The 12,656-nt window shown below is 30.8% G+C and overlaps 1 protein-coding gene across 1 annotated transcript; it reads left to right on the top strand.

Moving 5' to 3' along the window:
* Positions 1-1,755: 1,755 nt before the first annotated feature.
* LOC100801911 (putative E3 ubiquitin-protein ligase RING1a) lies at positions 1,756-8,502 on the top strand. The gene is made up of 10 exons (XM_003541855.5): positions 1,756-2,242; positions 2,389-2,431; positions 4,806-4,864; positions 6,067-6,148; positions 6,300-6,420; positions 6,518-6,559; positions 6,837-7,340; positions 7,424-7,531; positions 7,835-8,062; positions 8,147-8,502. The coding sequence occupies exons 1-10, from the start codon at positions 1,957-1,959 to the stop codon at positions 8,177-8,179; spliced, it is 1,506 nt and encodes a 501-aa protein (XP_003541903.1). The 5' UTR covers positions 1,756-1,956; the 3' UTR covers positions 8,180-8,502.
* The last annotated feature ends 4,154 nt before the right edge of the window (positions 8,503-12,656 follow it).

The following is a 12,656-nucleotide window of genomic DNA, read 5'->3' as shown; positions in this document are numbered from 1 at the left end:
TAGAAATAATTGCAAAAGAGCCCATTTTTAGTAAATAATTTGTAAAAATACCCCTTTTAGTGTTTTTGCCTCGAAAAGAGATTTCATTAAAAAAAAAAAACTGGGTACAAGCGGTACCCACATAACAAACAGTTGAGTTGATAACCTCATTGTTTTTTCTTAAAAAATAACCACTCCAAAATCTTTAATTTAAATGGTGAGTAAATCTTCTTTTTTACTTTCTAAAAACACAAGCATGATCGCTTTAATTTTTAAAATTATTAGTTTACTCCTACTACTGTACAAAATATGAATAAATAGTATTTGTAATTCAACTAAAAATTATGCTGTAAAAAATAATTCAATAAAAAATTATAATGCAATAAAGTCTTAATTGAAAAATCAATTTAATACAATTTTACACAATTAAAAAGTTTAATTAATGTCATTTTATATTATTAATATAAAATTTTAACTCAAGACAAATGTTTGTATATGACAATTTATTTAGTGTAAGATGTATAATAATATTTTTTTTTATTTGATTGAGTATCTCACAAGTATAGTTGTGAAGCTAGTTTTCAAGTCGAAGGTGATAATTAGCTAAAAAAAAAATTCTTAAGTAAAATTCCTCCCCTTCCTTCCATTTCCCTCCCCTTTCCTCTCCATTAAAATTTATCTTCCCTCCTCTCATCCTTTAAATCAAACAATCCATTACTGACAATTTTTTTTAGTTAAAGTGACAACTTTAAAACTTAAATTCGGCGTTAAAAGTAAATTTAGCATGAGATTGTAGTTCAATGTTTTCTTTTCTTTATTGTGTATACTAAAGATATTTTATCTCTTTCAATAAAATATTTATACGCATTCAGTTAAGAATTAAATCTTAATGGACATGCTTGAGAGATTCAGTGTTACACTTTGTTAACTAATCAATTTTATGGTCAACATTATTATTAATCATGGTTGAGTTAGCTTTATATCATTTTAACATTAAATTGAGACAATTCCCATTCTCCTCACCAAAACTTTTACTTTCAAAAACAAAAAGCTCATTATTCTTTCCCAAACGAAGAAGCCAAGCTTCCATGGCCTAATCCCAATCCAAACCAAAAGAAATTTGCACAAAGAAAAAGAAAAAAAAAAAAGACCTTGGAATAAGGCAGAAAAAAAGGGGGAGAAATAAATGATACGGTGCAACGAGTGTGGGTCAGACAAATCAACAAACGTAGGCAGCAACAAGAACACATACACATTATGGGGAAATTACGAAAATAGGCTTCGAGACCGGACACCTTCTATTCTATGTCCTTGCCGCAAGCCCTCAACGCACACACATGACACAACCAAGCTGGCTCCTTCACCTTCTACTTTTATTATTAATTAAAATAATAATCTTATCTATTAGACCTATTGTTACATAACAATAAACACACCTCGCACTATCGTATAAAAATAAATTATATCCACAACCAATAATAAATTATTGCTCTTATAACTTTTAAGATAAGATAATAGTGTGATTCTTTTATCTGTTAATATATATACTATTTACTCAAATAGTAGATGAATAAATCATTCATTTTATCTTTGACCAACTATTCTCGCTTAAATAGTCTCTAAAATAAAAATATATATAATTTTTTCCCTAAATATTAAAAATTGTTAAATATTTTTCAAAATATTAAAAATTATTTCTAAGTATTAGCAAAACATATTAATTTAAAAGACTAAACTGATGAATGTAGAGAACGTACTTATGTAATTAAGCAATTTTATTGTTTCAGGCACTATTACATAGGGAGAGTATTCACCAAAAAAATTAAAACTTTGGAGTAAATTGATGGTTTATTTAATGCATAAATACTATATAATAATAATAGCTCAACCATAAATAATCTCAATCTCATTCTTGTTGTTTCTTCCGCAGCACACACATTGCATAGCATTCGCGAATCCCTCTGTCTCTGAGCAGCAATGCCAGCCCAGAAGCGCTCTCTGCCCGAGTCACTCGACGAAGGGGACACTTCGCAGCAGAACCTCTTCCATTCTCGACATGCGAAGCAACAACAACAACAACCAGACCAGCCGCAGGAACACGACGAGGAAAACCACGAGGATGAGAACGAAGAAGAAGAAGAAGAAGGAGATGAAGAAGAAGGAGAAGAAGAAGAAGAAGAGGAGGAGGAGGAGGAGGAGGAGGAAGAAGAAGAAGTAGAAGAAGCGGCGCAAAATGACAACAACGACGAGGAAAAACCACAGGGTTACGTATCATTTTTTTTGTTCGTTTTGTTGCTTCGTGATTACGTGTTATTTTCGGTGACCCAATTGGTTTTCTCAACTGGGTCGTGCTTTGTTTCGCCTTTGCGTTTCTTCGTGTGCTCAAGTTTTCTTCTTTTCTCTTGGCAGATTCCGACGATATCCCATCTTCTGGCTCTGAAGAAAAACCCGAGTACTCTCTCTCTCTCTCTCTCTTTTACGCACTCTCTCGTGAACGTGCATTGCTTCGAAACTTTTTGTTTTGTGTTTTGTTGTTCAGTTTTTTTTGGATTTACGTTTTGATTCCATGCCTCTGTTTCTGGATCGTGGCTGCGTGTGAATTTTGCCATTTCTGTGTCTGGATGTGATGGGTTCCCTTTGACTGTGTAATGGGGTGATACTTGTTTGTGCGGTTTGAGTTGTTGTGTCTGAATTTTCTGCATCCCCCCATTTGATTTGCTGTAGTTCGTTTGCATGTTTGGAATTTTGTCTTGCTTACACTTGAAACTTGTTCGTTCCTTGCCTGCTCAAAAGAAGTGATTGTTTTAGCGTAGCTTTTTGTTATTGATTCCAAAATATATGAATCCTTAGTGTCATTTTGTATGGCGTTGGATTAAACATCAATCAGCACCTACAATTATGTGTTTTTATTGCTACAGTTGCAAATTTGGAACTGTATTGGTTTTTGTAGGGATGGTAGAGTACAGTTCAAGTCATGTGCATCAGAATCTTTTATGTAGCCATATATAAACTACTATTGTGTTGATTTGTCTGGCAAGAGTTCAAAACCAAAATGTTTGAGGCATTGTCATGTATCGTTTGGCATGGTAGCAGTGGTCAAGTTTTGAATATCATAGGCAAGGTTTTAAATTGTGGTTGCAGCTGCTGTTTTGTCGTGATCCTTGACGTTGTGGAAAATTGTGGACAAATGAAGTGAATGTGACCACTATTTGTGGTCACAGAGAGTCCAAAAATTGATCATGGGTGTGATTCTAATAAAGACCTGATAGTTTGGTTAGTAGTTATTGTTGCTTCCCTGAAGCAGTATTTCATAATTATTGTTGTTACTTAAATTGATTGACTTGTCCTCTGCATTTCGTTAATGTTTGTCCAAGGTTGTCAAAGGAAAAAGGAGACAGGGTGGGGGCCTTGAGGCATTAGAAAAAGAAGGAAACACCATATTTTACTTTTTTGCATGATTTTTTTTAATGTAAATTAATTCTAACTCCTAAGCTGCTTGCTGCTAATGCCTAATAGCCCCAGAGACTGACATGTGACAGGCAACTGGCTATTTTTTAACATTCTGGATATGTTACTTCACTCCATAAGAATAACATTTAGGAAGTTAGATTGCTAGGATATTTGGATTTTTCTCTGTAGTTAGTCACCAATAAAGTGCTAAAGGCATGCTTTGCCTGACCCTTTTGTAGCCTTGATTTGGTTCCTTAGATACACCTTTGTTATGTTCCTTCAATTACACTGTCTTCTAAAAAAATGAAATTCATATTAGTTTGATGCTTTATCATAATGTTGACTTATGACATGTTCTTGATTCTACTGAGCATTTTAGGATGAGTTCTTGTTTGGATTAACTTGTTCTCAACATTGTCTAGAATATAGTTATATGTGTATTTGTCAGTTTTCATGAAATTTTGGATGGATGAGTACATTCACCAGATAAAAAGAAGGAATTGGTTACATTTATACAAGGAGTGATTCAATGCTTGTTTCTGTTGCAGTTCATATCCTCTAACCATCAATAGAATGGTTTATGCCTCATCTATCAGTATCTCCTAGCTTTTACACTATCATTCAATCTTAGATTTCCATATAATTGAAAATAGTTGACTTTTGTAATGTTTACTTTTGTGATTTTTAATTGGTTAATAGTATAAAAATCTTTATATTTACATTAAAATCTATATTAAATTCTTAGTTGCAATAGCATTAGTATTGTCCAATACAACTGTTAAAAATACAACGATGCTGTGATTTTTTTTCTTGGAAGAACCATTTCATTGATAATTTCATTGGAATGCAAAATTTACTTTGATTTATGACTTATTATAAAAGTGCATTTAATATGTGTGATTCCCTAGTCATAATCTTTAACAGTCTTAAAAGGATCATATTAATTTTGGCGGAAAATGGTTGAAAATGTCACTTGTCATTTACAATAGGGAAGCATATTAAAGTTCCAAAAATGAAAACGTTTATACTGGATATCTACAATACTTCAATCAAGTTTGAAAACTGCATTTCTGTCACTTCTGATATTAACTGTTTTGTGAAAAGTGTCTGCTAAGGGTGAAATTTCTTTATTACAGTAGCTTAGAGAATTTCGATGATCAAGATATATAGTGGCCATTTTCTAGTATTACGTATTAACTGTGCCCAAGTCACAACCATGAAAAAGCAACCAAATTTATTTATTTGTTTGGCTATCTAGGGACTTGAGATTTTTTTAACTACCCAACTTGTAGGTGTATGTCATACATCTTACTATAAATTGTTCTTTCTATCAAGTTTATGTAAATATATGCTTATTGTCCTTTTTTTTTTTGCAGATTTGTGTATGTGGAACTTCTGGAAATTCGTAAGGATGTCCAATGTCCAATTTGCCTTGGTATGTTTTTGTTTTCCCTTTCAAGATGGCATAATTGGCAGTTAATTAGATGTGATTTTGAATTTTGCTACAGTCAAAATATGCCCAGAGCTATGTAGCAGGATATACTTCTTGCCATTGTCAATTCTCATTTCTCTGCATGAAATGATGTGTAGGGAGTGGCAAGTAGTTAATGTTTATTAAAAGATCCTGATGTTGGATGCTTTTATGTTCAGTTAGGAGAGAGGATATAGAGTAGGAGTATTACATATGTTATTTTTCATAGAAGACACTAGTAGAATTGTCACTTTTCTTAGGTGGATGATTGGGTGATTATGAAACTATTGTTCTTAGTAGTTTCATATTTTCTATCGTTGCTGATACTATTACCTGCTTTGTATTTAAAAAATTCATCATATTGGAAAAATTGGTATCAATTTATGCTTCTTATCTTGTGAGCATCAGATTGTCAATTATCAATTTATGCTTCTTATAATTGTTGAGTTTTCATCTTTTACAATACTTTATAAAGGAAAATAGTCAGGCTGTTAATGTGTGCTTCTGTGTATAGATGTTGATAGAGATACAGATACAGATGTATTGTAAAAGAAGAACGCTTTCATGCATTAGAGTCTAATGAATGATTTTAGTGAGTTAGATACAATGATGAAATGTATCTATAATATGACTGGAATAAGTTTCAGTTGGAATCAATATGCTAGTTTCATCTAATTCAAGAACTCCTACCATCATTCCTAATTTTATTATACCTAAGATATAGATTTTAAGCCCCCCCCCAACACACAATTCCCAACTCTAGTTTGTAAGTGATTCTTTGAACTTAGTTGTACACTGATTTGACAATTCCTAGACCCGTGTTGCTGTGTTAAGTTTTTTTTAGCATATATAAGATTCACAGCTCTAGTTTGTAAGTGATTCTTTTAGCTCTTAGTTGTACACTGATTTGGCAACTCCTAGACCTGTGTTGCCGTGTTAAGTTTTACTTTAAAAGATAAAATGTTTCATATATTTTACTTGAACTAGATGTGTTTTTTAGAAGTTAACCGTGATATGATTGCCTATTGTTTTGGGCACCTATAATCTTAATTGTGGTTTGACCATGCAGTTTTGGATTTCATTATGAATAAAGTTGCAGCTCAGTTCATGATTAAATTATAGCAAACATATCTAGTTTGCTGAAGAACTAACTACTGCTTGAACAGGTATTATTAAGAAGACAAGAACCGTTATGGAATGCTTGCACCGTTTTTGCAGGGAATGCATTGACAAATCAATGCGACTAGGGTAAGCCTCATGAAGCCATTCCAGGCGTTTTATTTATATAATGTGCTACTGATAATTGCTATCTAAGTTCTTTATGTCTTTATTGTGCTCATCAGAAAACATGTTATAGTCTCTGTATGCAGCCACATTTATTGTTTTTGTATTGTCTCAGGAACAATGAATGCCCTGCTTGTCGCACACATTGCGCCAGTCGTCGTTCCTTGAGAGACGATCCAAATTATGATGCCCTAATTTCTGCTTTATATCCAGATATTGAGAAGTACGAAGAAGAGGTATAAGTTGATTAGTTTATCACTTCATTTTTTATTGTGTTTAAGGTAAACCTGTCGCAAAATTTAACTAGTGATACCATTCACTGTCCTATTGCAGGAGCTTGAATTTCGTGAAGAGGAGAAGAACCGCAATAAGCAGGTGAACATTAATTGACCAAACATATTTAAGCATGCTTTCAGCATTCAGATGTGTCTAAAATACTTACACTAGTGATAACTTGTAACACTTTTACTTATTGATGTTGAAACGTTGACAATCTCCATGTCTACCATGACATACCAACTCCTAAATACATATCAATGAATATTTATTTATTACTGAGGTTTATGCTTGTGCCTTATTAGTTTTGATTCGTATCATTCGTCAGTCAACATTATCTCAATTGTCAAAATTTACATTCTAGCTTTTCTGGCAGATTCAAGCTTCAATAGCAAAAGTAGTTCAACGGCAATCTGAAGCATTGGTTAAGAGACGTAAAGATACACCAGGTACATTTGTAACAAGATCACAGCGTAATCAACGAAATAGGAGACAAACTCAAGCAATTGAAGGATCTGAAGATAATGAGGAGGAAAATGACAATAATGAAAAGAACTCATCTTCAGATGATGAACGGAGTACAGAACACCGGCAGAGAAGGCGAAAGAGATGGGCCAGAGTTCGCTCCTCTCAACCCTCATCTTCCATGACAAGTCCTGATGGTGGATGCAATGATAGTGATATGGATATAAGTAGAGAAAATCGTGGAATTTCTTCAAGGCAGGTATCAAAACATGGAAAGCTTACTTGGGGAAGGGGTGGATTTAGAAGTAACACTCGGCATGGTAGTGGTGGCAGTAGCAATAGCAAAAGTTCTCGCAGTAGTCGATTATCTAAGTTTGTTGATCATCTCCGCAACTTGGATGAAAACACTGATGAGGTGTTACTACTGAATGCTTCTTGAATATGATTCTATTCTTATTTCAGTTCAGTTTAATAAAAATGTTATATTTTTATTCACAGTTTGATGTCCATCTCATGCTTGTTTCTCTTGACCAACAAAGTACATCAAGTTTGCAGCAACCTTACCTTTGCTGTCGACCAACTTTGTCTGTCAGGCACCTTTACGAAGTAAGATTCTCTGTCTTTTGATCACTTGTTTCTTCTGGCAGTGATAGTTCTTGTTCAACTTGATCTAAGTTTGTGTAGCCTCCACCATAAGACCAAGTATTGTTTTACCCCATAGTTGTGAATTCAGTACCTGACTTTGTTTTTCTTGCTCCTTTGTCAGATGCTTTATTAATATATAGACCGTGTTATTTTCTGTCCCATCTTGATAAAAAATACAATGATTGCATAATATGCTTTTTGTTAATGAGCCAAAGTTAGTTTTCTTGCTTGATTGTCTAACATTTATGTATTTTTTCTGCATAGCACGTTGCTCGTCAGACACATTTGCCAGTTGAAGGAATTGAGATACTGGCAGTCAAAGGATGCTGCAGTACAAACCGTGACAAGTCAACCAATGAGAATTCAGACCTGGCATACGATGAGCTATCAACGCTGGTTATAGATCCACACAAAGATGAACTGGAAATTTTGCAAGGACATGAGACTCTGTCAGGGCTTAGATCCAAATGCATATCTAAGATGGGACATTTGGTGAGTGTTAAGGTGTTTTTTTTCCTCTGATATTATTTTAGGTAACTACTTAATTCCATTCCTTTTCTGTTGTTGTTGTTTCAGATTATTGCATACAATCAGAAGGAGGTATCATAGGCTTGGTTTGATTGGCGGACTTGACATTGACAATGCCATAAATTTCTTTGTTATGTACATAAAAAGAACAATTGCCTTTTGCATCCTCAACCCTAAAAAAGAAAAAATTTCTATAGTATACTAATGTTATGCAAGCATTGTAATATCTTTATTTTTAGGTTTACCTTCTAAAATATTAGTTAGGTTTCAGTTTTACTTAATTTCTAGTCTTATTTATCAATGTGTATCCAATTTGTCATCATGATGATTATCGTTGTCGAATGGAGTAGCACTATGGTGGCAAATTTCATCTTCATAGTGGAAAATGAATATTTCTAACCAAAGGATTTGTTAAATAAACATTAATTAAGAATCATAAAGTGGTTTGTCTACAAAAATGAAATACAAATTCCAACTTCAAGGAAAAAAATTCCATTCACAAAATGAGACTAAACAAAGTTTAAAGAGGTTTTATGCATATTGTCCTCAATTGTCTCGATGCAATATATGTATGGTGTTAACAAAATTAATTTTATGTAATTGATTTTGATGAAAATTGATTTTAAAGTAATGGGATTTTATGTTTGAATGATTTTATTATAAAATTAAATTAAGAGTAAAATTTAATATAAAATTTTGAATCTAACACAAAAGCTATTTAAAGTTGTTTTAATTTGAAATTAATTTTGGAGTCATAATTAGTTTTAAATTCTTTTATGTAAAATGAAATATGTAAAAATGTTTTTAAAATCAATTTTGGGTTCAATATAAATTCTTTAACTTAAAATCGAATACATATGAAAATGATGCATATGTAAAATACCTTTATGTAAATATGTGCATTTATCATTTATATTATTCTTTCATTTTATCATTTGAAGATGTGTCAAAGTTTAGAACAGCACTAATATTTGCGTTTTTCCTGCTGATTTTGCCACAATATTAGTACCATGTTTAAGGGATTGATCTAATTTCTGGCATCCCAGAGACACAAAAAAGTGAAAATTAAACGGTTTTCATTCATAAAAAAAGACATTACAATTTTATATTAATAGTAAACATCATATAATCAGAGTATCCTATAAGTATAAATAGTTACTGGCTTACTGTATATTATTAGTATACCAAATGTAAGTACTGTTGGAGGATTTGTAAGAAAATATTACATTATTTTACAATTTTTTTTTTTTTACATCTACAAACTTATTTAAATGGGATAGTTTCTAAACACAGAGCATAGTAGGAGTACAGACAGGGGATGACTTGATGATGCTATGCTCACTCTCAAACTTGTCAACTTCTCTTAATTTTGTAAAAATATTAGCTAGATTTTGTAGCCCCCTTCATTTAATATTTTTCTTTATTCCTGACTTTCTTCTCTTATATTTTTAATTGAGACATTTTATTCTTTATTCTTTAAAAATTCATAATTTTAATTTTTGTGATCAATTTCAAACGTTGATCTATACGTCCGACAAACATTAACTAACACATATTTGTTTATTATCCATATGAAAAATATTTTTTTTTAATTATTTAATTACTAAAAAGCTTAATTTCTTAAAAAAAGAATTAAAAAACTACCAACTCAACTAGTCTGAAATGATCAAATGGACTAAAATTATAGATTTTTAAAAATAAAAGATGAAATAATTCAGTTAAAAAGTTAGAGGGATTAAAATCATAATTTTTTTGAAAGTGAGAAAAAAATTTTAATTAAAAAAATAAAAAAAACTAAAATCACAAAGTTAAAAAAATAGAGGAATAAAAATTACATTTTAATGTATTCGCTATTGATAAAAAAAATATATGTTGTGTATTCATTTAATATTTTCCTTTATTCGTGTTTTCAAGCACCAACGATTAAGGCATTATCATTATCACCAGGGTCATATATCTATAAATTTTTTTTACTTCAGCCAAATTTTATATGTGACTCTTGTTCTAATATTAATATATTTTATTTATTTTAATTTTATTCTTTCACCTTTCTGTAAAAATTGTTAATTAAAATTTAATGATCAAACAATTTTCACATTTCATAGTAATTTATTCTACCACTATCTTATAATATAAATGATCTCAAATTGAATTTAAAAAATAATAATTATATACTTCTAAAATAATTTATAATATATCTATTGTATACATATTTTTTTAATTTTATAATATATTTTCCTAAAAAAATAATAATAAATAATATAATAAAATATATTGCCCAATAATTTAAGTTTAAACTAATTTTATAAGTACATATATAAAAAAAATATTAAGAGTTTAGTGAGAGGCCTGAGGCAATGGCCTAACTGGCCTTACCACAGCCACGGCTCTGATTATCACTGAGCTATTATTTCCGCACATTTACTTTATTTATAATTTGTTTCTTCAAATATATAGAGATCAGAAATGTCTCCAAGTTGATTCATATCTTGTGATAACGTTTTTGCAGGTTTTATATGAATCTGAGCCCTGGAAGCACTGTTGTCAAACTGCTGTATCCAAATTCCAAACTCAAAATGGAAGCAAAGCAATTGCCGCTAGCTATTTGCCAATGTATTGAGAAGTTCTCCCATGGATCGAACGGTCACACTTGTATTTTCCCTATTTCTAATAGCATAAATTGCTCCCATTAAAATCTTCTTTCAATACTCTATCACTTTTTCTTTTGTTTTAAATTGAGCAGATATAATATGAGAGGTCTTGCTTTTCTGCAGGATTAATTTTCTGAATGGAGAAATAGCAACACGTACACCCCATTTTGAAATAAAAAACTATTTAAATTTTTTATTAAGCCATTGTAAAATAATTTTTATTTCAAAATGTTTACCCTCTCATTTTCTATCTACACGTATTATTAAGATTATTAAGATGTGAAAGATCAGTTTAAGATACATGTTACATATGACCCAAAACTAATTATGTAAACTTGTTAAGATTACTGAATTACGCAAATAATATAGAGTAAATAAGCATGAACGATTAAGAACAAGATCACTAAAGCCTCTACTTTATGTCTCAAAAATACTTTTAATTATCATTTTTTTACTTGTAAATAAATTGAAAGAATTTTTATTAATTAGCCTATGAATATTTCGGAGTAAATACTTTTCTTCTAATAAATAGGCTACTTGTCGTACAATATATGATTCTCTTTCTTTTAGTTAATAACTACATTATTAATTAATCAAATTTAAATAAATATAGTAACTTTACTAAATAAGTTTAATTAATTTAAAAATGACTCATTTTAGATCAATTTGCTTCAGGTCCACATATAAGATATTTGTGAATAAAGAGTCCATATTACAAGCTTGTCGCTATTAACTACCATTAAGTATTAACTATAAAGTGTCAATGTAAGTTAAACCAAGTGGGAAAAAAATGAAATTAAAGCAAGTGAGCAAAATAAAGAATTTCACAATGGAGAAGTTAGAGAAATTATGGTTTAAGTCCTCCCAATCCTTGATCAAAGTTCAAATTTTTATTAAGAAAAATATTTACATTTAATATTTGATCAAATACGAAGTAAAACTATGTCAAAAATACATATGAAAAAGAAAAACTTACATGATGAGATTTCTTATTTTTCTTATTCTTTTTCTTTCTCTTTTGGTACCTACACAGTACACACCCTTTTGAGTGTCAATGAATATCTCCAACACATATTCTTTCTGGCTAGATTCCAGAACAAGTACTACTCTGCTCAGCACATATCTTCTGACAATAAAAACATGACTGCCAAAGAAATCCTCCATATATAAATCGCCGGTAATTAAGAAAACCTGATTTTCATGTGATGCCAATTGCCAAAGCCAAATTATTTAAATTTTCTCCTGCGAATTAATAGAGATACAAGACTTTGACTTTAACCTTTCGGATACTGTTATGATTAAAGAGAATAGTTCAGTATAACATTTCATGGGCCAAAATCGATTAACCACAATCCCTATTCAAATAAATAATAACACTAATTAATAAAAATAATCGCACAAATGAATATTCAAAATACCTACTTAAACCTAATTAATTCCCTTGTATTGAAATTATCCCAATAATGGAGTAGTATAAATTAATTCATTGAATTAGCTCTCTAGCTAGCTAAATTAGTATTGGGGAAGTGATCAGTACTCTTGGGTGTAAAGCGGACAAATTATCAAAACCTTCTCACTCTGCTATTCGTTTTCATACTAATACAAAAACTTCAGCTTCTGTATTGGTTTGATACTAAGGAAGTGTCACGTATGGTTTTCCTCTATTATGTGGATTATATATTTTAAGGGAAAAGCAGTATGATGATTTTTTTTTAAAGCAGGACAATAAAACAATGGAGTAAGGAGAGAAAAAGGTTGTGAGTTTGAATTTTTCAACCTGACATTTATAACAAAATTAATATATTAACATTTAATGATAAAAAATAATTGCATCTCCCATCAAGCAACTCATAAATTCTGATATTTAATATTTTTATAACTTTTCATTTCCAAAACGACATATCATC

The sequence above is a fragment of the Glycine max genome, chromosome 13, assembly GCF_000004515.6.
Source record: "Glycine max cultivar Williams 82 chromosome 13, Glycine_max_v4.0, whole genome shotgun sequence".
Lineage (NCBI taxonomy): Eukaryota > Viridiplantae > Streptophyta > Magnoliopsida > Fabales > Fabaceae > Glycine > Glycine max.
Note: the sequence above shows the minus strand (reverse complement) of the source record. Positions and strands in the feature narration are given on the sequence as shown.